The sequence below is a fragment of the Diabrotica virgifera genome, chromosome 3 (assembly GCF_917563875.1).
Source record: "Diabrotica virgifera virgifera chromosome 3, PGI_DIABVI_V3a".
Lineage (NCBI taxonomy): Eukaryota > Metazoa > Arthropoda > Insecta > Coleoptera > Chrysomelidae > Diabrotica > Diabrotica virgifera.
This window is the reverse complement of record NC_065445.1, coordinates 218954819-218979254: the sequence shown is the minus strand read 5'-3', so window position 1 is coordinate 218979254 and position 24436 is coordinate 218954819. Positions and strand designations below refer to the sequence as shown.

At 34.1% G+C, this 24436-nt stretch overlaps 1 protein-coding gene across 1 annotated transcript in view; it reads right to left on the bottom strand.

Moving 5' to 3' along the window:
- Nucleotides 1-563: 563 nt before the first annotated feature.
- Nucleotides 564-24436, bottom strand: part of LOC114325950 (T-cell immunomodulatory protein) — a 42767-nt gene continuing 18894 nt past the window's right edge. Inside the window, exons 4-5 of the mRNA XM_028274106.2 lie at nucleotides 4062-4548; nucleotides 564-1133 (exon numbers count right to left, since the gene is read on the bottom strand). Of these exons, the coding sequence (XP_028129907.2) occupies nucleotides 712-1133; nucleotides 4062-4548 (909 nt within the window). The 3' untranslated portion in view covers nucleotides 564-711. The remainder of the gene's footprint in view (nucleotides 1134-4061; nucleotides 4549-24436) is intronic.

The window sequence follows — 24436 nt, the reverse complement described above, 5'->3', positions numbered from 1 at the left end:
AATTTATAAAAAACTATAATTAAATATACTTTTTATCATTTCTTTCACTTTTGCGAAAACTTAAACAAAACAATTCCTTAAATGCGTGAATGAGGTTAACTTTGTATGTAAATTAATAGCAAAATAAAATACATTTACCATAAAATTTCATTCAAACTCCAATATAAAATTAGTTGTAAAAACAACAACTGTTTATGTAATATAAATAACTTCTAAATGCAAAAACAGGACAAAAAGAAAACAGCAAAAAATCCAACAAACTGACAGCCACAAGTAAACAAACCAGGAACGTCACAAATTGTACTTAAAATCAGAAAACGTCCTCAAGCGTCTTTTTTATACCTATCTCCTTTCGATGTACCGAGTCTAGAGCGTTAATAAAAATAACATGTGTCTTTACTTAATAACAGGCGGTATCTGGTTTATCTTTAGCTTCATGTATGGAAGACAATGACGCTAAATAAAAAGTATATGTTTTATCTAGCCAGGTATTAATGAAGCACTAGTAAAGAACCATGGACTCAACTGTATATACAGACTACAAGATAAAACTGAAAATAAAGTTATTTGGAAAACACATGTATTGTTTAATCTCTTAGCAAAGCTCGTCTATACAATGGAATTATGAAATGTTTGTTAAAATAACAAATGTTAGCATTTTGGCTTAATAATTCTGAAAATCTAAAATATTAACGTATAATACTAATAAAATCACATTGCATCGAAATGGAATCTATGAGACTCCGACAACCTTTCCTTCTTGTCCTCCTGCCGCTCCTTCCAGTGCAGGACACCAATTATCACAGTAATCAAACCACAGACAGTGGTCAAGGCCGCGACTGACATTAAAATCAGCTTGCTGGGCGTCACGAACAGTTGAGCCTTCCATTTGTAGGGCTCGGTGGTAGGCCATGGTATCACTACCATTTGAGAGTTCGGGATGATTTGGGTCCAGTCTTTGGAGTAGTTTGACAGCCCCACTGTGACTTTATCTACGAAATTTGGCGTTCGGCCTAGACCAAAGATTGTGTATGGAAGGCTGAGACTGAAATGAGCCGATTGAGGAAGCTGACATGAGAGTCCGTGGCGGATGTTGCCTTCTTGTGTGGTTGTTTTGTAAGATATGGAAGGACCTAAAATCAAAAGTATTTTAAAAGGATTTTGAAAGTATTGTAAAATAAAAAAAAAGACTAACTTTTCAATCTAATAGCACATAAAACAACACCAAAAAAAGTTGTTCCACATCCTACCAGACTGAAAACAATGGGAACCTTCTCTGGTAACACCTCCGAGGCTTCTACAATTTGCAAGCCATAACGGATACTGAGACTAAGGAAGATGAGGGAATTTTACAATTTATAATTCACGTCCCATCTGCTCAGCGCGGTAAAGTTCCAACGAGAATGGTTCCCTTCGTACTCCAATCAGAGTAAACATGTAAATCAAAAATGAATAACCATTTTCAATTTCGTTGCAACATGAAACTACAGCCGCATCATTATTCCAGTTCAATCAGAGATTGAACTGGATTGTAAATAGGGGTCGTGTGCTAGCTCATTTGAAAGGTTATTCAATTCTCTATTGAGTAATATAAACATTAACATAATTATTTATACAGGATGTCTAAGAAAAAGTTTTTTAATGAAATTAATTGACATAAAAAGAAGACTGTATGTAATTTATTTAATCCAAAATACATTCTATCGCTGTCACAACAGAAAAAAAAATGTTTTTTTTTATAAATAAACATTGCTTTTCGCTTAATTTCAATGTTCAAGCTGCTACCCATCTGCTTCTTGGTAGGTTGAATATTGAATTTAAGCGGCAAACAATGTTTACTTATCAAATCATTTTTTAATGTTAAATACATACATTACATACATTCTTCTTTTTGTGTCAATTAATTTAATGCAAAATAATTTTTCTTGGACACCCTGTATACATAATTATGTCAATGTTAGTATTACTGAATAGAGAATTAGTCCATTCTTTAACGGTAAAATATTGCAAAACCTCTAAATTTTAAAGAACCGCTTGGATTGACATGAAATTTGGCATAAACATAGCTAATAAGTCAAAGAAAAAAAAGTGATATTATGCCGATATGTGCTTTTGCCCTGGGGGTGAAAAAATATTCGTCCAAAAAAAGTCAGGAAATGTATAAACTGGCTAATTTTAAGTAACTTTTGTTCTATAGAGTTTTTTCACTAAGTCAATACTTTTCGAGTTATTTGGCAGTGAATATGTTCATTTTTTCAACAAAATAACCACGCTTTTAGACGGTTTTTCGCAAATAACTCAAATAGTAAGTATTTTGTCGAAAAAACATTTTTAGCAAAAATATAGCCTGTAAAAATTTAAAAAAAATGGTGTATATATCACGTCTCTACACCTAGTAGAAGCAGAGTTATAGCTAATGAAAAATAGGTTCATATTCGTCAAATTCCAAATGGAATACTTTAACGTGAAATAACCAAAAATGAAGCACATTTCGGGGAAAACTCATTACAACTTATTTACAGCGTTTAAAAAAAGCTTCATTTTTGTTTTATAAAAAAAAATCTAGCATAAAAATTAAACAAGTTACGCTCAAAATAAAGTTAGTCCCTTTTGGTTTTGGTAAAAAAATCGAGAAAATCACCCCCTAATTAGTATCTTAAATGAACTTAATCGTTACGACTTCACAAGTTTCTTGACTCGTGTATATATTGTTTATATGATCTGTAAGTTTCATCTGTTCAAGTCCTTATTATTGAAAGGGCTGTAGTTAAAATGGGTTGAACGAGTCACTGATCACTAATGTATGCAAATTTAGAAACATTAAATCTTAATAAATTTTTGTCTAACAGAAAAACAAAAAAATACATGATATTCAGAAAAGCAAATCTGACTTTTTTTGTTTTCCGAGATTTTTGGTATCACTAACAATTTTTAAGATATTTTGAAAAAAAAGCATATTTTTCAAAATTTAAATTTTTAAAAATTTTATTTTGAAACCAAATTTTTTCAAAAATAAGCACTTTGAATCGATGAAACTTACAGATCATATAAACACAACATAAGTAAAATAATTTGTGGAGCAGTAACGATTAATTACATTTAAGTTGCTAATTAGAGGGTGGTCTTCCCGATTTTTTTTGCAAAAACAAAAGGGACCAACTTTATTTTGAGCGTAACTTACTTAAATTTAATGCTAGAAACTTTTTGTAAAAACAGAAATAAAGCTTTTTTAAACACTTTAAAAAAGTTATAATGGGTTTTCCTTAAAAAGTGCTTAATTTTTTGGATATTTCACGTCGAAATATTCTATTTGAAATTTGGTGAATATGAATCTATTTTTCATTGGCTATAACTCTGGTTCTACGAGATCCAGAGACCTAACGTTTACACATTTTTTTTTACTTTTTTATAGGCTATATTTTTGCTAAGAACGTTTTTTTCGACAAAATACTTACTTTTTGAGTTATTTGCGAAAAACCGTCTAAAAATGTGGTTATTTTGTTGAAAAATGAACATATTCACTCGCAAATAACTCGAAAAGTGTTGACTTGGCGAAAAAGCTCTATAGAACAAAAGTTACTTAAAATTAGTCCGTTTACCCATTTCCGGACTTATTTTGGACATATATTTTTTCACCCCCAAGAAGGGGTCAAAGTCACCCCCAGGGCAAAAGCACACATCGGCACAATATCACTTTTTTTCTTTGACATGTAAGCTATACGTATGCCAAATTTCATGTCAATCCAAGCGGTTCTTTAAAATTTAGAGCAAAACCCGTGAAAGAATGGACTAAATTGAATAACCTTTCAAATGAGCTAGCACACGACCCCTATTCCCTATTTAAAAATAAGGGGTGGGGGAGTGGAAGGGAGGGGGTTGACAAATGACAGATGTATGTACCGTAAAAAATGTCCCTTAGATCAAACATCGACCTGTTTTGTCATTTCCTTAAAATCTAATAAATACTGCAAACCATCGAGGTGGACTGTTTTCTTTGGTCCACTCTGTATATAGACTAATACTACCATTGGAAATTAATAAGAGTATATGCTTCAAATTACCTGGTAAATTTGTTCCATATGTTCTACGTTTCTTCCCCACTCGACCCATCATCATCGGGTTATTCTTATTAGTCAACCCGGTGAGTACCATAACCTTGATAAAATTGGCATCATAATCCAAACTATTCTTGAAAGCTGCGGTCTTATACTCCCCATTAACTGATTGGACAACAATGCAATCAAGAATACCGTCTTGGTAGAAATCAAAGAACGCTGCCATTATTGTACCATTTTTAAAGGGGTTCAAAGAAGACCATCGTACTTCAAACGTCCGTTTTAGAGAACCACAATAGTTTTGACAGGGGACGTTCTCTAAGAGGAAGGATTGTGGTGCATTATAATTTGACACTGGAGTTAGAGTAGCTAAAATGTCTGGATAGCCGTCCATATTGAAATCGCCGCTTCTTAGGGTGATTACGTCATTGTATTTATAGTTTTCGTTTTTGAAGAATGTCCATACGCTTTGGTAATCATCTTTAAAATTGACCTAGAATCAAAATAATATATGCAGTTGGACATAACAAACTACTTTTATTCATTTAATTTTATTTCCTCATCGAAATATAATTGAAAATTTACTCAAAAAATAATTTAACGATTCTTTAATAACCCATATACCAATATTCTCTTCTTAGAGACCATGGTCTGGGATTACTTCTCCCTGATTTAAGTTATCTTGAAAAAAAAAACTATTAGTAATAGCAAAAATCTTAAAGAGTAGAAAAATGTATATTTTGCTTTTCTGAATATTTTTAATTTGTTTTCCTTTCTGTAAAACAAAAGTTGCTTAAGATATCTTTGACCGTGGTGAGAAAGCACATAGGTAAGTCAGTTTGCATAGTTTTGCAGTAGAAGCGTTTTAAAATTCGCCGGGTACCCGTAATTTCGTTTTATTGCTCACAATAATTACATGTTGTTTACTTTATTTGGTTTTAATTGTCATTTTTATAATTTTCCACCACCAATAAAAAACAAAATATCTTCTTCTTCTTCTTCTCGTTGTCCTTATGCCCTATAAGAGCGTCGGACTTTGGTATCACCTATCCATCTTTTACCCATTTCTTCCACGCCTTCCGGTCTCCTGCCATTTCCTTCATCTGTTGCACTGTTTTCCCTCTCTTTGTCCCGATTTCCTCGATTTGCTCCATCCACCCCTTTCTAGGTCTGCCCCTTCTTCTTTTCCCCTGTCTTTTGGCATCTGTCACCTTCTTTACTAGTCTGTTCTCGTTCATCCTAGTTATATGTCCAAACCAATTCAGTTTTCTTTTTTCAATTTTTTTTTCTATTGGTTCCTGGCTTAGCACGTTTCTGATGTTTTCGTTCCTTTCCCTGTCCATCTTCGTCTTTCCAGCTATTTTTCTCAGATGCTTCATTTCTGCTGCATTTATGGCACTTTCATGTCTCTTATTTGTGACCCATGTCTCGCTTGCATATAGAAGAGTTGGTGCTGTGATTGTATTATATACATGTATTTTTGTTTCCTGGCTGATTTCCCGTTTTCCCAGTATCGTATTATTAATCGCATAGTATATTTTCGTAGCTTTCTTTGTCCTATTTGCAATTTCTAGGTCTAGCTTTCCGTCATTTGATATTATCGTTCCCAGGTACTCGTAGGCCGTCACCCTCTCCAATTCTTGTCCTCTACAGAACACTCGTGTTTCACCTCCAATCTCGTGCTCCTGCTGACCTATTTTCATCGTCTTGCATTTGCTGATGTTTATTTCTAATTTCATTTTCTCTATTTCCTCAGTCCATACATCAATTAGTCGTTGCATCTTTCTCGGGTTGTCTGCTATGAGAACGACGTCGTCCGCATACAGTAATCCTTCTATCATAACTGGTGTTAGGTGTGTGTAGCCTATTATTGTTTTTAATTGATTAGTCCTTATTTTCACATTTTTAAATAATTGATCCATAATTATGACGAATAGGAGTGGGCTTAGGCTATCTCCCTGTTTTATTCCCTTGTTCATCCTAAATTCTAGTGATCTGCTACCTCCCATTTGTACTTTTCCCACCACTCTACTGTACGTACTTTTAATTATCTCTAATAGTTTCCTCGGTATTCCCAGCTCCTCCATAGTATTCCACAATACTTTCCGGTCTACTGAGTCGAACGCTGCTTTAAGGTCTATGAAGGTTATATATATGTTTGTTCCCCGATCATTATTTTTTTCTATTATATTTCGTAGTATGCTTATGTTGTCAACTGTTTGTCTTTGGGCTCTGAATGCTGTTTGTTCGTCTTCAAGTTTTTCTACTACCTCTGTTCTTAATCTGCTTTCTATTATTCTCGTATATAGCTTGAACACTGCTGATGAGAGGCATATATCTCTATAGTTTCCACAGTTGGATTCTTCTCCTTTCTTGTGAATTGGGATCAGTAAGTTTTCTTCCCACTCTTTCGGCATTTTGTTTGTTCTCCATGCTTCTCTCATTATTTCCAGCAACCACTTCTTTCCTTCTTTCCCTATCCATTTTATCATTTCGGGATCAATTTTATCTGCTCCGCTCGCTTTTCCTATTTTTATTCTACTTATCGCTTCTTCCAATTCTTCTGTACTTATTTCTTCCATTTGGTTTTCGTCCTCTGCTGTCTGTTCTATGGTTCCCTCTGTCTCTATTTCTTCACTTTCCTCGCCCATATATTTCTCTTCATAATATTCTCTCCACACCTTTAGTATTTCTGTTGTATTTGTCTTTAGTTTATTGTGTTTGTCTTTTACACCTCTGAGTTCTTTTTTTTTCTTTCCTCTTAGACCCCTTACTTTATTCCAGAAGCATCTGTTGTTGTCTCTGTAATTTTGGTTTAGGGATTCACCAAACTTCTTCCAACTCTCTTTTTTTCCCTTTCTTATTAGTTCTTTCACTATGTTTCTGTGTTTTTGGTATTCTTTTTTATCTTGATCCTCTCTTGTGCGATTGTATTTTTTCCATGCCTTTTCCTTTTTCCTCACTCCTTCCTGTATATCTGCATTCCACCATTCCGTCTTTTTCTTTAACTTTCCGACTGTTAGATTTCCGCATCTCTCTTCTGCCTTATTTATTATTACTTCTTTAAATTTTTCCCATTTTTCCTCCATATCCATTTCTATTTTCTTTCTCTCCTCCATTTTGAACTCCTTATCAGTTTCTTCTTGGTATCTCCTTTTCTTTTATTCATCTTTTAGCTTTTTTATAGCTAAAAATTTTTACAAAATATCTAAAAAATGAAATACGTGACTTATGTCATTGATCCCAAGTCTGTCCATGACTTATGTGTTATTGCACTTACAAAAAAAGGGTTGTGAAAATAATATTACATAAAGTATCTGTATTTATTTACTTATTTGAGCTTCCACATGTATCTGAATAAAGGACAACATGGGTAATTTCAGGAGACAATAATTCTAGAAATACTTTATGCAAACATGATCCAACATCATTGGCCCCTCGTTTTTCAGTACATTCGTGCCACATAAAATGCTTTTACTTTCCAATTTCATCCATTACAGTGAGGTTGAATGCCCATAGCTGTCACTTGTAAAAAGCGACTGAAGACTTTAATAAAGGGGCTGGTAGGAAATTCTGGGAGTCAAAAGTAATAGCTATTTGTATAACAAGGGAGGAAAGTGCTACTTTTCCTCCCGAGAATGAAGTACATTGTTTACCGGGTAGGAAAAGCTTAACATTCCTGGACGACTGTGAAGATTGCTAAGTCGAGGCGCAAGCCGAGACTTAGCAACACAGAGTCCAGGAATGTGGCTTTTCCTACGAGGTAAACATACTATTTTTTTATCATATTCGCTTAAAATCCGCAAATCGTTTAAAATTCGATAGATATTGATTGATTTAAAAAAAACGCGATAATTTTATTCCCAAATAAATGGTGCTTTGAAATTACTAATAAAATTACTTGGGTTACTATGGAAACGTATTGAGGTTGAATTATCATTTATGTAGAACACTAACAACTGTACGGAAATATCATTTCCTTACAGTAAGGAAATGACATTTCCTTACAGTAAGGAAGTCCTGACTTTTTCTTCAAGAAATTTTGACAGGAATGTCAAAATTTCTTGGCGGTTTGCGGAAAAACGGATCGTTATGAAACTTTCTGCATTCGATTCGGAATGCAGAATGCGAGCTTCAGAAAAAAAGTTGACCTATTGGCATGAGGGACAAATGAGAATTGCATTGTTGTAGGCGGAAAATGCTTTTTATCAGTGCGTACCAAAGTGTTTAAAAAATAAAAATTCAGTACTGGAAAATAATCATGGACATGTGTTCAATTTTCATACTTGGGGTTTTTAAGGTTGCTAACCGGGAATATTTGAGAATACAAAGATTGCAATGGGCCGGACATGTGAAAAGAATGGGAGAGGATAGGCTACCAAAAGAGCACTGAATGCTAGAATGCAGGGAAAGAGACCGGTTGGAAAGCCAAGAAAGCGTTGGGAAGACACAGTAAACAGCGACGCACAAGCCCTTTTAGGAGTCCGTGTATGGAGAAGAGCAGCCACAGACAAACAAGGGTGGAACAAAAAATAAAGGCGGCCAAGGCTCAATTTGGGATGCAGTGCCGTAGAAGAAGAAGAAAAAGAAGAAGAACGGGAATATTGGGCCGGCGAAGCTGTAAGAGGTAGTTGGTGTCCGGTATACCGGTATGCATGTCGTCTCCTGGAGTTTTATGGAAATTCATTATGAAAATCGTTGGAACTTGTGCTACCGAGGTTTTTGAAATCGCTGAACACCAATATTGCTTCAGCGATGCTGTACGAGGTACCTGGTGCCCGGTATCTACGTCATCTCCTTGAGTTTTATAAAAATTCGTTATGGAAATAGTTGAAATTTATAATATCGGGGTTTTTGAGGTCACCGAATCCGAATATTACATTGACGATGCTGTACGAGGTACCTGGTGCCCAGTATCGTGGTTGAAAAAGTAACTATTCGTTACGAAGTACTCGTTACTTACAAATACCGAAAGTAACGATTAGTATACAGAGAGGCAAATCGTTACTTTGATTACTCTGATTACTTCGTACCAATCGTATCACAGCTAGTAACGACTATGGCATCTACTTTGATTACTTCGGTACTTCATACCAATCGTATTAGAGCGAGTAACGACTATTATATCTACTTTGATTACTCTGATTACTTCGTACCAATCGTATCAGAGCTAGTAACGACTATTGTATCTACTCTGATTACCCTGATTACTTCGTTACTTCGTACCAATCGTATCAGAGCTAGTAACGACTATTAAATCTACTTTGATTACTCTGATTACTTCGTACCAATCGTAACAGAGCGAATAACGACTATTGCATCTACTTTGATTACTCTTATTACTTCGTACTTCGTGAAGTTCGTTATTACCTATACATAATACCTACCTACTGAGAAATACGATTCTCGATATGATTACCGGTACTCAAATGCACAAGTGATAAAAGTAATCATAGTAATCAAATAATTTTTATCCCTTAAACAGATTGGTGAAGGTTGTTGTTATATCGGAATACCTATACAAAATACTTACCTACTGAGAAATACGATTCTCGATATGATTACCGGTACTCAAATACAAAAGTAATCATAGTAATAAAATCATTTTTATCCCTTAAACAGATCGGTGAAGGTCATTGTTATATCGGAATACCTATACAAAATACCTATCTGCTGAGAAATACGATTCTCGATATGATTACCGGTACTCAAATACAAAAGTAACAAAAGTAATCATAGTAATCAAATCATTTTATCCCTTAAACAGATCGGTGAAGGTCGTTGTTATATCGGAATACCTATACAAAATACTTACCTACTGAGAAATACGATTCTCGATATGATTACCGGTACTCAAATACAAAAGTAATCATAGTAATCAAATCATTTTTATCCCTTAAACAGATCGGTGAAGGTCATTGTTATATCGGAATACCTATACAAAATACCTACCTGCTGAGAAATACGATTCTCGATATGATTACCGGTACTCAAATACAAAAGTAACAAAAGTAATCATAGTAATCAAAGTAACAAATACTGTAAATTATTACTTTATACACAAGTAACGATTTGTAAATTTGTAAATTTTGATTTGCAAAAATGGACTAAGACAGGGATGGACTATCGTGTCTCTTATTTAACCTGGCATTAGAAAAAATAATTCGAGAGTCCCAAATTAATACGAATGATACTATCTTTAACAAATCAGTACAAATTGTCGGATACGCAGATGACATAGACATCATAGGTAGATCTAAAGAATCTCTGACTGAAGCATTTCGATCGTTAAGAGCATCTGCACAGAGAATGGGGCTAAATATAAATGTTCAAAAGACCAAATATATGTGTTGCACTAGGTCAAGCAACCCGACACCTACAAGAATAATAATTGACGACCTCGAACTGGAAGGTGTCGACACCTTCATATACTTAGGCTCGCTGCTAACTAAAGATAACACTGTCAGTGAAGAAATTAAAAGAAGAATAGTGCTCGCCAATAAGTGCTACTATGGCTTAAGAAGACAGATGGCCTCAAAAATACCTAGAAAAATCTAATTGACTGTCTACAAAACACTAATAAGACAAGTGCTAACATATGGCTCAGAAACTTGGTCACTTACTCAAAATGACCAAGATTGCAAAAGGGGTCGATTGGCCCAGTTGACCTTACTACACTGCGACCTATAAGATCTTTTGTGTACATATTTTAGTCCAAAAGGTCTAGGCTTCTAAGAAAGTCCATTATCCGTTTTCGAGCTAGGTTTGTAATCTGATCAGGATCAAGGAATACCTGTTCCAGATATTTATGGCGTTGCCGAACAATTACTCTGCAATTGCAGATAATATGTTCTGACGTCTCATCTGCCTCATCGCAGAATCTACATGTCCCACTGTCCAGTATGCCCATTTTACAGAGATGGTATCTGCGTGAGCAGTGTCCAGTGAGAATTCCTGTGATTACTCTGAGATCAGATTTCTGAAGCTCTAAGAGTAATTTCGCGTAGCGGGCAGAGGGTCGTAATAACCTTTTTGCCTGTCTTTGGCCTGGAACATTTTTCCAGTAGACTGCACTGAGTTCCTTTTCATATTTTCGAACTTCTTCCATTATGCGGCTTTTTGGTATGCCACAAAATGGTTCAGGTCCGATGAAAGGAGTACAAGCTCCTTCCTTTGCGAGACTATCGGCAATCTCATTTCCGACAATTCCTTTATGCCCTGGCACCCATAGCAACGTTAGTTTGTTGCGACTAGCCAGTTGTTTAAGGGATTGTTTGCAATTCCAGGCTATTTTTGACTCGTAAGTTGTGGACTTCAGAGCCTTCAAAGCAGCCTGACTATCAGATGCAATAAATATTCTTGCTGAGTTGAGGCCTTTTCTTAGGCACTCTTGAGCACAGAACTCTATTGCTATTAGTTCTGCTTGAAATATTGTTGGAGCATTTCCAAGGACTGCGGATATCCTAATATTAGGACCTGCGATCCCTATTCCTACTCCTTCGTTTGTTTTTGACCCATCAGTATAGTAAGTGAGGGCACCTTTTGTGATTTGAGCGATTTCGTTTTCTGTCAACTCGCGGTCGTTAATAATAACATCTAACGCGAGTTCGAAATCTTGTTTTGCAGGCATTACGTCTGTAGGCATCTTCATGATTTGGGTTGTTCCAGCCCTTAATACCTCAAGATGTCCTGTTAAGTCACCGGGTTTTAGAGATTTAGTCTGTGTCAGCCTATAGGCATTTTCTAGAGCGATCCTCTGTACATGTAAATGTAGTGGAGGAAGGTCTAGCATTGCCTCTAAGGCTGCGGTAGGACACGATCTCATTGCACCCGTGATCCCAATACAGGCAAGTCGTTGCACTTTTTGCAACTCGTTTATTGCCTTTTGCTGCTTTGTTTTGGTCCACCAAACCATCGCAGCATAAGTGATAATGGGTCTGACAACCGTTAAATATGACCAGTAGATCATTTTTGGCTTCAGACCCCAGGTTTTCCCAAAAAGCCTACGGCACATCCAGAAAGCCCTTGTTGCTTTTATGGTAATATGAGTGAGGTGTGCATTCCACGTAAGTCTCCTATTAAGGATGACTCCTAGGTACTTAACCTCTTCTGAGAAAGAAAGGGTTATTCCATTCATGATCGGAGGCTGTAATGTTGGTTTCCTCCTGTTGGTGAACGGAATAAGTGTCGTTTTGTTGGGATTGACTGATAGCCCTTCCCTCGAACACCAAGTGGATATAATGTTTAAGGCCTGCTGCATGCGTTCGGCAATAATACCGTCATGTTTGCCTCTAACCACTATAACTAGATCGTCAGCATAGCCCAGAGCACGAAATCCTGCTCTTTTGAGCTTTGTTAGGAGGTCGTCAACCACTAGCGACCACAGTAGAGGCGATAAGACTCCTCCTTGAGGACAACCTTTTACTGCTTTTATAGTAGTTGATTTGAATGCCTAAATGGATTGAATCCATTTAGTTATGGAAGGTTGGATACCTTTTGCTGTTGCGACGGCGCTGATTGATTCATATGAGGTGTTGTCAAACGCACCCTCTATATCTATGAATGCACATAGCGCCACTTCCTTTGATCCTATTGCCTTTTCTATGTCTTTTACGAGACAGTGCAAGGCATCCACGGTGGATTTGCTTGATTGGTAGGCAAATTGTTCTTTGTGAAGCGGTATATTTGTTAAATATTCGCTTCTTATATATATATATATATATATATATATATATATATATATATATATATATATATATATATATATATATATATATATGAAAAATAGATAATTGCATTTCAGTTAGATTCGAACCCCACCGGTGCCCCGACTAGTTTCGACTCATGTCAAGTCGTCATCAGGAGACACTAGGTAGGTGTTCGAAGCTAACTGATTTGCCGCTATTACTTCGTGAATTTATAAACTAAATCCACCAGAGTATACTTAGTACGACCTCTATATGTGAAAAGAGAAAATAATTATTCTCTTGGTAGCCCGGCGAATAGCAAAATCAAGCTTTATAACAATAAAGCTATGAAAGGCGATGTAACGGAATCCTTTTTCCGACAATACATCATGCAAACACCGTTTGGGCTAACCAATTCGTCTCTTACTGGAGAATACAGTAAAATGAAAAATAGATAATTGCATTTCAGTTAGATTCGAACCCCACCGGTGCCCCGACTAGTTTCGACTCATGTCAAGTCGTCATCAGGAGACACTAGGTAGGTGTTCGAAGCTAACTGATTTGCCGCTATTACTTCGTGAATTTATAAACTAAATCCACCAGAGTATACTTAGTACGACCTCTATATGTGAAAAGAGAAAATAATTATTCTCTTGGTAGCCCGGCGAATAGCAAAATCAAGTTTTATAACAATAAAGCTATGAAAGGCGATGTAACGGAATCCTTTTTCCGACAATACATCATGCAAACACCGTTTGGGCTAACCAATTCGTCTCTTACTGGAGAATACAGTAAAATGAAAAATAGATAATTGCATTTCAGTTAGATTCGAACCCCACCGGTGCCCCGACTAGTTTCGACTCATGTCAAGTCGTCATCAGGAGACACTAGGTAGGTGTTCGAAGCTAACTGATTTGCCGCTATTACTTCGTGAATTTATAAACTAAATCCACCAGAGTATACTTAGTACGACCTCTATATGTGAAAAGAGAAAATAATTATTCTCTTGGTAGCCCGGCGAATAGCAAAATCAAGCTTTATAACAATAAAGCTATGAAAGGCGATGTAACGGAATCCTTTTTCCGACAATACATCATGCAAACACCGTTTGGGCTAACCAATTCGTCTCTTACTGGAGAATACAGTAAAATGAAAAATAGATAATTGCATTTCAGTTAGATTCTTTTAGCTAGATTAGCTAGATTTAGTTAGATTAGCTCTTTTCACATATAGAGGTCGTACTAAGTATACTCTGGTGGATTTAGTTTATAAATTCACGAAGTAATAGCGGCAAATCAGTTAGCTTCGAACACCTACCTAGTGTCTCCTGATGACGACTTGACATGAGTCGAAACTAGTCGGGGCACCGGTGGGGTTCGAATCTAACTGAAATGCAATTATCTATTTTTCATTTTACTGTATTCTCCAGTAAGAGACGAATTGGTTAGCCCAAACGGTGTTTGCATGATGTATTGTCGGAAAAAGGATTCCGTTACATCGCCTTTCATAGCTTTATTGTTATAAAGCTTGATTTTGCTATTCGCCGGGCTACCAAGAGAATAATTATTTTCTCTTTTCACATATAGAGGTCGTACTAAGTATACTCTGGTGGATTTAGTTTATAAATTCACGAAGTAATAGCGGCAAATCAGTTAGCTTCGAACACCTACCTAGTGTCTCCTGATGACGACTTGACATGAGTCGAAACTAGTCGGGGCACCGGTGGGGTTCGAATCTAACTGAAATGCAATTATCTATTTTTCATTTTACTGTATTCTCCAGTAAGAGACGAATTGGTTAGCCCAAACGGTGTTTGCATGATGTATTGTCGGAAAAAGGATTCCGTTACATCGCCTTTCATAGCTTTATTGTTATAAAGCTTGATTTTGCTATTCGCCGGGCTACCAAGAGAATAATTATTTTCTCTTTTCATATATATATATATATATATATATATATATATATATATATATATATATATATATATATATATATCAAGTATTTTTTCCATACTTTTAAGTAGAAAGGAGGTAAGGCTTATGGGTCTATATGACTTCGGCTCCTCTGGAGGGCGTTTACCACTCTTAGGAATGAAGCATACCCTAACCTCTCTCCACCCTTTTGGAATGTAGCCCAAGATGAAGCTCATCTTGAATATTTTGACTAGATGAGGAGTTAATGTATCAACGCCCTGTTGTAGCAGGGCTGGAAAGATACCATCCTCTCCAGGAGGTATTGCCTATTTAATTCTATTTTTGGTGAAGATTTTTCCCGCTAGACTTTTTGCAGCTCTTGATGTTCTGTAATTAGATTCATCAAGATTAACCCTTGGGTCATCTTCAATGAGTGTTGACCCAGGAAAGTGAGACTGTAATAAGCAACTCATGCTTTCCTCTATGGTTTCAGTAAACTTTCCGTTTTCAGAATGACCAAGAACTGCTCAAACGTTTTGAGCGAAAAATTCTAAGACGAATATATGATGGCATAAAAGAACAAGGTTTGTGGCGCAGGCGTTACAACTTTGAGTTGTATAGAAATTTTGGAGAACCTGACGTTGTACAATTCGTTAAAGTAGCACGCCTTAGATGGATAGGTCATGTAATCAGGCGAGAGGAACATGCCATAGTCAGAAAAGTTTTTGACCGAAGAGGACAACGAGCAAGAGGAAGACCGAGACTTAGGTACGAAGACAACATAGAAACTGATTTAAAATCTATTGGAATCAGAGCATGGAGAAGAGTTGCAAGAGACAGGGCGAATAGAGGATTGTTCCGAAGAAGGCTTTATCTCATAAAGAGCTGTAACGCCACTGATGATGATGATGATGAACGATTTGTAACGAATACTCGAAAGTAACTATAATCAACATCACTAGCCCAGTATCTACGTCGCACAGTGGTTCCAAATGCCGAAAACGTGGTCATGAACCTTTAAAAGCGTATATTGTTTATACAATTCGTAATTACTTTCGTTTTTAAGGGTTTTTGCATCGCTGATTACGAATCTGACATTATTCTTTTTGAAAAACAAAATGGCGGATCCAACATGGCTGATAAAAATTGAAATTATCGATCAAAACGCATTTTTTTTGTCAAATTTGATAGTTTAAGGTCGCTGATTACAAATCTTAAATTACTTTTTTTTTAACAAAATGGTGGAGCCAATATGGCCGAAAGAAATTCGAAAATTTTATTTTAAACGGATATTTGTTTAAAATTTTATATTATAAGGTACTTTTGAAATTGCTGGTTACCAATACATTTTCTTTATGAAGTACAATATTCAGAACCTATTACTTATGTACAACCGCCCATACATACTCAACAGTCGCCAGAATCATGTAATATGCGTAATTTCCCACTTTTATATTCAAACAACTACCAGCAATGCATAGGCAGTTATAGGCAGCTAAACCAAACTGATTTTGTATCTTCTTACTATATACTTTAAGATTAATAAAAATTAGTCGCAGAATTATGCAGAATTTTGTACTTTTTGAAAATATCTTTACAAAATTTTGAATATTTCAAGTATGTTTTTACTATTTATGCATTAACAAATTTAAGGCATTTATTGTTACTAAATCTTAAGTAACCTTACATCTTACACTACTACATACTTAAAAAAGAAGAATCTGCTTTACAGCGATAGAATTGATAAACCACAAAACGTTTTAGAGCGTTTTCAATAGACGCGTTCTTTTTCACTTTCTCTGCAAGTAAAAATAATTTCGGATATGGCTCACTTATTCCTGATCTATGAACCAGAATACATCCAGTCTGATCCTTATACCTGCGTATTACGACTCTACGATAGTATGAGAAAACAACTGTAAATATGAAAATCCCTAGATATGGACTTTTTTCGCCTCATATGACCACGTTTTCAGCATTTGGAACCACTGTGCGTCGTCTCCTGGAGGTTTATCGAAATTCGTTATAAAATTTAACAATAAGTATCAATAACAGTAAGTTATTTGAATTCAGGGGGCAAATTATGAAAAAAGAAAAGAATCGAAATGTTTTTTAGTATTAGTAATATATTTTTTAGATATAAAGATGTAAGAACCTCGAGTATAGGATTAGAACTCCCAGTAACCTTAAAAACCCCGGAATAACAAGTTTCAACAAAGTTTATTACAAATTTTCATAAAATTTCCGTAGACGACGTAGATACAGGGCACCAGTTATCTCGTACAGCATTATCGAAGCAATATTCGTTTTCAGCGACTACAAAACAAGGGATAACAATTTTCAACGATTTTCATAATGAATTTCCATAAAACTCCAGGAGAGATGACGTAAATGCCGGGCACCAGGTACCTTTTACAGCTTCGCTGACCCGATACTCGTGTTCAGCGATCTCAAAAACCCCGGGATAATAATTTTAACTATGTGGTATATTATGAACCCTCTGTATAAATCATAATTTAAATATGATGTTATTAACCTTTAGGGTATTGAACATACATAAAAACAATAGCTTATAGTTTGTATCACATGTTTATTACGAGTGAACTTGAACTATATTTGTTAGGGTTCAGATAGGTATAAAAACACGCTGAGCAATCAGTATGGATATAGATATACAAATAATTATTAGAAGTTAGTAAGTATGTAGTAAGGCGAGGCACTATAAATCATTAATGTTATTGTTTAGATATTGGATACCAGTGAATAAAATATAATGTATAGTAAGACGTGTTTAGTCTTTTTAATTAATTAGAACCAGAAGGCATAACATCACACTATTTAATACATGGCTGATCCTGCAGATTAGAGGAGGTCTTCTGAAAGGAGCAGAGATGGCGGCAACAAATTGGAAACGGAGACGGCGAAGATGGACAGGAAACCCAGTGAGCGACAGTGTAAAGACAAAGTGGAAATAAAATGTAAGTAAGAATGTCTACCTTTATTAAAAATGCTTCCCTCGTTTTATATTATTATTGAACATTGAATATTTATCTTTGCTGATTTTTGAATAATTTATGAAGTATCGATTTTTTTTTAAGAATATCTATAAATTTTGAAATATGAAGTGATTTTTGAATTGAATATTTTTATAGAAGTTTATTATATATGCTATTCTTGAATTTTTATTGAATTTTGAATTGTTATTAAATTTATTTGAAAAATCTCTATCCGATTTCGATTTTTAGTACGGTTATTTTTAAATATTGTATGGAATATCGAATTTTTTCCAAAAAAAATTCTATCGAATTTTGAGATTTGCACTGATTTTGAATATTTTTATCTAACTTTTGCATAGGCTGTTTTTGAATTTTGAATTGAATTTGTATCGAATATGTATACTATTATTGAATTTTTATTAGCCATTTTGTTTTTATTATTGATATTTATTGATTCTATAGATACATTTTCATCGATTTTGTGTTAAATTTTGTATGAGATGAACCTGAATTAATATTTTTTTGAGTGATAAATGATATTTTTTTAATGAATAATGATTAGTGATGACATACGTTGATATAAGAGCTTTAAGACAAACATTGCTATAAGCAAGAGATATATTTTTAACGAATCGACCTGAAGAGTCGAGATAAAGAATCTGGAGGACTATATAGATAAGAAGAAGAACTAACAATATTATAAGCTAAATATTATGAGGCAACTAGAGACAATAAGAAACCCACTGCTCTTGTCAAATTAGGAAGGTACTAATGATTTATAGAAGCTTGAACGCTTATTAGAGACCCACTCTGTGTTTTGAAGGGTACCTATTTTATTCATGATTATTCGTGAATAAACAACGGCCTCAAAGCAAGGGATTGAGGTTGTGATATTTTTAGAAGAATTTGAACCGCATAAAATACCTATTTCGTGTTTTGAGTTAACTATACCACCTTAATGGTGCGTACGGATCAGGGCGAAAATTCGGGTTAATATTGGCGGAGAACTAAGACATCCGAGTGAAACCTCTTTTAGTAAGGTAAAACGAAGGTATCGGAGCTAGTATATGAAGTGATGATTATGATGTTATATGAAATGATATATGAGATAAATGATATATGATTGTTATATGAAATATGTATATGAAGATGAATTATGTACACTGTAGAAGTGTTATTATGTGGAGAAAATGAAGAAATATAGTTGTAGTACCAGACAAGAAGAAGAGAAAAAAAGATAATTTTTTTTATTAAAATATGTGGGAAAAATGAGAGAAGACACATAAAAATTGCAAGAAAAGAAGCAAAATTAAGAAGATACTAAGCAAATAAGTAGTTAATCATTGAATTATGTCTAAGAATTAAAGCTGTAAATTTTTTTTTCTCTAAAGTAATGTTAATTATAAATAACTTATTTTTAAATGTAGATAATGAATTCAGGTTAAATTTTCGCGGAAAATGGAAGTATTTGAATTAAGGATAGACAATATCTTACAATAGTGTTAGTAGATAGTAAGCAAAGGGACACAAAAAGTGAAATTTTTAGACATTCAGCAACAGAGATTAAATCTTTATTATAGCTACAAAAGAGTTATTAGAAGTTTAGAGAAATATTAGAAATGTTTAGAGAGATTACATTTTTATTATAGGTACATTATTTTAAAGTTAGTAAGACATATTATAAATAAATCAAAAGAAGACTGAAATATGAATTATTAATAGAGTAAAGGATACATTTTTTTTACTTATTCGAGTAATATTAGCTTAGCTTAGGACTTTTAGTTAGATACGAGATTTTTAGTTAGGTAGATTAGATTATTCCCCTGCTTATAGGAGATGCATATAGGCACTAAAAGACTATATTAAAAATCCCGATAGGTTTAGTCACTGTTTTTATGTGGACACTGTTTTGTGAATGGAGAAAAGACTAAAAAGCAAGACGGAACAGAAAGTGAATTAGTGATAATAATAAACAATTTTTAGGATTAAAAAAAAAACTCTGAAACGTACCATGTTACAGTTAGTTAGGATAGTTAGGAAATTTAATTTTTGAAAATAGTATTAGGTAACCATAAACATTTTGTAAAAGGGAAAGAGGAATATACCGTCAGATATTCTTCTTCTCTTCTTAGGACTTTCTTTTTTAAAAACGGCGGAGATGTGGTATATTATGAACCCTCTGTATAAATCATAATTTAAATATGATGTTATTAACCTTTAGGGTATTGAACATACATAAAAACAATAGCTTATAGTTTGTATCACATGTTTATTACGAGTGAACTTGAACTATATTTGTTAGGGTTCAGATAGGTATAAAAACACGCTGAGCAATCAGTATGGATATAGATATACAAATAATTATTAGAAGTTAGTAAGTATGTAGTAAGGCGAGGCGCTATGAATAATTAATGTTATTGTTTAGATATTGGATACCAGTGAATAAAATATAATGTATAGTAAGACGTGTTTAGTCTTTTTAATTAATTAGAACCAGAAGGCATAACATCACACTATTTAATACAACTATTCTCATAACTAATTTTCATAAAACTCCAGGAGATGACGTACATGCCGGACACCAGGTATCTCGTACAGCGTACGAGGATAATAAAATCTCGGGATAACAAGTGTCAGTGATCTTCATAATGAATCATCATAAAACTCCAGGAGACTAAGTGAATACCGAAATACCGGACACCGGGTACCTCTTACAGTTTCGCCGACCCGATATTCGTGTTCAACGACCTCAAAAACCCACGAGTATGAACATTTAACTCATTTCCATGATTAGTTTCCGAGTTGAGAATTTTTATTTTTTGAACACTTTGAGATGCACTTTGGAAAATGCATTTTTCGTCTACAACACAATTTTCATTTGTCCCTCATGCCAATAGGTCAACTTTTTTCCTTAAGTTCTCCCGAATCGAATGCAAAAGGTTTTATAACGATCCGTCTTAAGGCTATGGGTACATAATTCGCAAATATTTTACGTGTATCCCTACTTTTTCTGTCTTTACACGGCAAATTACGTGTAGTAAAATTCACACTGGTGTGGATATGTAAACATTACTAGAATGTCATTCTACTTGAAAATGTCATAATTAATTTAAAGAGATGGCTTTTGAATGTTCTTGGATAACTGTTATTTTTATAATTGCAAATTATTAATTCAGTTAATAAATGTGATAATTTTTTCACTAACTATGTTTTCAGTGATTGTAATAATTTATTTGTACAACAAAAACTAATAATCAATCGAGAAAAGAGGAAAAGTGTTAAAGTGATTTTTTAATAATATGTTGTTATTTTGGAACGCTTACAATTTTGAACATCTCTAACAACAAAATACTTGGATCACAGGATATATCTGATGTATTCTCTGCTTGGATCTTCCACAAATAATACACAATAAATAACTTTTTATTAGGTTCACGTCTTAAATCAATTATTTATCAAATACACTATATATCAATAATAATTAATCAATTTCTCAAAATATTCCCGATGCAATGTCAAATATTTAAAATTGTCACTGATTGTCAGTGTCTGACTGACAATATATGCTGACAATATTATATTCGGTTGAGTGCGTTGTAAGACAAAGACAGATTTGGAAAATATTACCACGGCATTGTGTTCATTTTTTTCAAATCCTGAAAAAACCAATAAATATTTTTGAAAAATTTAAACGCAGAATGAAAGACTAAGGGCCGGTTGTTCGAACGCTAATCAACAATGATCATTATCAAATATTTAATTACTGTTGTTTGGGTTGCTGAAAACATAATTGATTACAATTATGAAATTACTAAATCAATTATGTTAATAATTGTTATGTTAATTGATTAACTAATCTCATAATTATAAGCAATTATGTTTTCAGCAACCCAATAAAAGTTAACTTTGACAGTTTTGGTGACAGTAATTAAATATTTGATAGTGATCATTGTTGATTAGCGTTCGAACAACCGGCCCTAAATTATTACCGAGGGCCGAAAGTCCCTTAGAATAAATAAAAAGTTTATTTTGAATGAGATATTTGAAATTAAAAATCACACTAAATTTTCTCTTAGTTTTTTCACCCCTGTAACTTATTAAAATAAACATTATAGAAGTTCTCAGGGACTTTCGGCCCTCGCTAATAACGTAATCTTTCATTCTGCGTTTAAATTTTTCAAAAATACCTATTAGTTTTCTCAGGATTTGAAAAAAATGAATCCCCATTTGAATAGCATTGCAGCCGAAAATACGTACCGATCCTCTTAATTTTGAAAATTAAAGGGTTTAGGGCAGCGTTTCCCAACCGGTGGGTCGCGACCCACTAGTGGGTCGCGGGTGGATTTCAGATGGGTCGTGGCGTGGCTCTTACAGTAGCTGAATAACGTAAATATGTATCATCATGGGTCGCGAATATGAAAAAACATCAAAAGGTGGGTCGCCAGACATAAAAGGTTGGGAACCACTGGTTTAGGGGATTTTAGTGCTTTATATCCTCGCCTATACTGCCGTGCTAGGCCCAAAGGCGGTAACTAACATTTCACAAAATGGTGGCAAAATCGATTTCAAAATTGAGTGCTAAAATTTTGGCCCGTAAGGGATTTATGGACTAGCTAATAGTTTTTATGCATGGATAGATGCCCCAGTTTATTAAGGGAACCATTGATTATATTTTAAACCAAAGTTTTATATAAAAAGAGGTTGATACCGCTAAAACGTTTTATCAAAACTTACTATAAAACTAAGCCTATTAGCGGTATGTGGTTTACAGTTGTGATTGATATGAAATAAAAAGCTTTTCTTTGTATTACAGTTTATTAAATTGAAAGAATTAAAGTATTATTAAATGTTATTATTTTGTTGAGCTAGAATATGACAACAACAAATTGGCAATATTTAGTTGTAGTTATATCTGTTTCTTTCAAGAGTCAATAAATACATATTGGTTCATTAATATTAATGTTCTATTTGTGATTCAATATAGACAATTTAATAGACCACTAAACAACATAATTTGTGTCTGGTACATACACAAAACCTATTTAGTATTACAATAAAATGGTATTACCTCATAATTAACATTTTTTATAAAATCTTATATAGTGTGTCTAATAATTTGGGCAGAACTGTACTTATACTAAACAGAATTCGTTCAGATTGTTATAGATGTTTAAACATCTGCTGAAGCGTTTTAAAGAATTCTTCAACTGTGAGTGTGATTGTAAACCATACTTTTGACTTTCTCAGCTATTTTTATTTTGTTTCTTAGCGACAAAGGTTTGCTATTTTACGACAGGCCTGAGTTATTATAGAGCTTCAAGATTTTTATGATCGCCGACACCTGCCCTAATATTATTATATATTGTTATATTATTGGGTATTTCACAATATTCTATTTGGGAAAATACCATAATTTACAGTAATTAGGGCAAATTTTAACATTTTATTAGTTGTATTGTACAAACTAGATATATGTTATGATTAAAATATGATGACCATTGTCTTTTAGACCGAAAAATACCTAAGGCCGATGCCACATTATGCGTTTTGACCGGATGCGGTGAAAACGTATCCGTTTCCAACGCAACCAGACCGACCTGTCACACTATGCGTTTAGTCTGGTGCAGTTTGTAAGCGCGTACCGATGACTCAAAACGCATCCGTTTCCAACGCAACCGGACCGATCTGTCACACTATGCGTTTTCACCGGATGCGGCGGAAACGCATTCGGTCAAAACGCATAATCTGACATCGGCCTAATTATGGGATATATAAGATTTTTAAAATATGCAAACAAATTTTTGGATTATTATCCAGGTACCTGACGCATTCTTAGAAAATTTATAAAGGAATAAAAACCAGCATTTTTGTATAAAACTTACGTAAAGAATTCTCAAAAGATTAAATAAAGATATCCCAAATCTACAATCCCGTATCTATAATAGCATTGTATAACTAGACTACTAGACATTATCTAGTTAAACAATAATATTAGCTTGTATTTAAACAAAAAAAAAATGCAACAATGGGACTGCTAATTCTAATCCCATGTACGACCAACAAAGGGTTTAAAAATACAGAAAACTGAAACAAACCTTGAATCAAAGTATGAAACAAACCTTGCGCCTGTATAGGCTGAACATAGTTTTTTTTTCACCTCTTGTAATTGCTTTACAATAAATTTTTCTCTTTCTACAATATTGTCTTCAGTGGTATCACCTCGTCGTTCACAACTCTTACTCGACTCTACTTGATTTTCTAAAAAAACATAATACCTATTTTAAGTCTCTTTTTCTAAAAATGTTTGTGGACAGCGTGTGGATATATTATTAAGTTTTTAAAACCTAATTAAAAAAAAGACATATTTTTTAAATATGAAAATCTCTTACCGCCTAATTCAAGATATAAAAAATCATCCACTTGGGGCAGATTCATATTGTTTAGGACAACATAATTTGGTTAATTCTTGAAATATTATAAACAAAAATGAAAATATATTTCAATAGATATAATAAACTCGAAAATTTCTTACCATCCTCGCTAATTATTTCTTTTACTAACTATCTAATACCATCCCCTCTTTGTGAACACACACAACTCTTTTAACTAACACAATAATTTATTGTAAAGTTAGGCCGAATTTACTTTGTAATACTAAGGCGATTTGGCGGTTTCTAAATATAGGCGTAGCATTCTTGAAAGTAGATTAGCGGTAAGTGCAATATGCTAAGGTATATGGACGGCAACTGTAGCAGATACCGTCAAAAAGCCATAGTACTTAACAT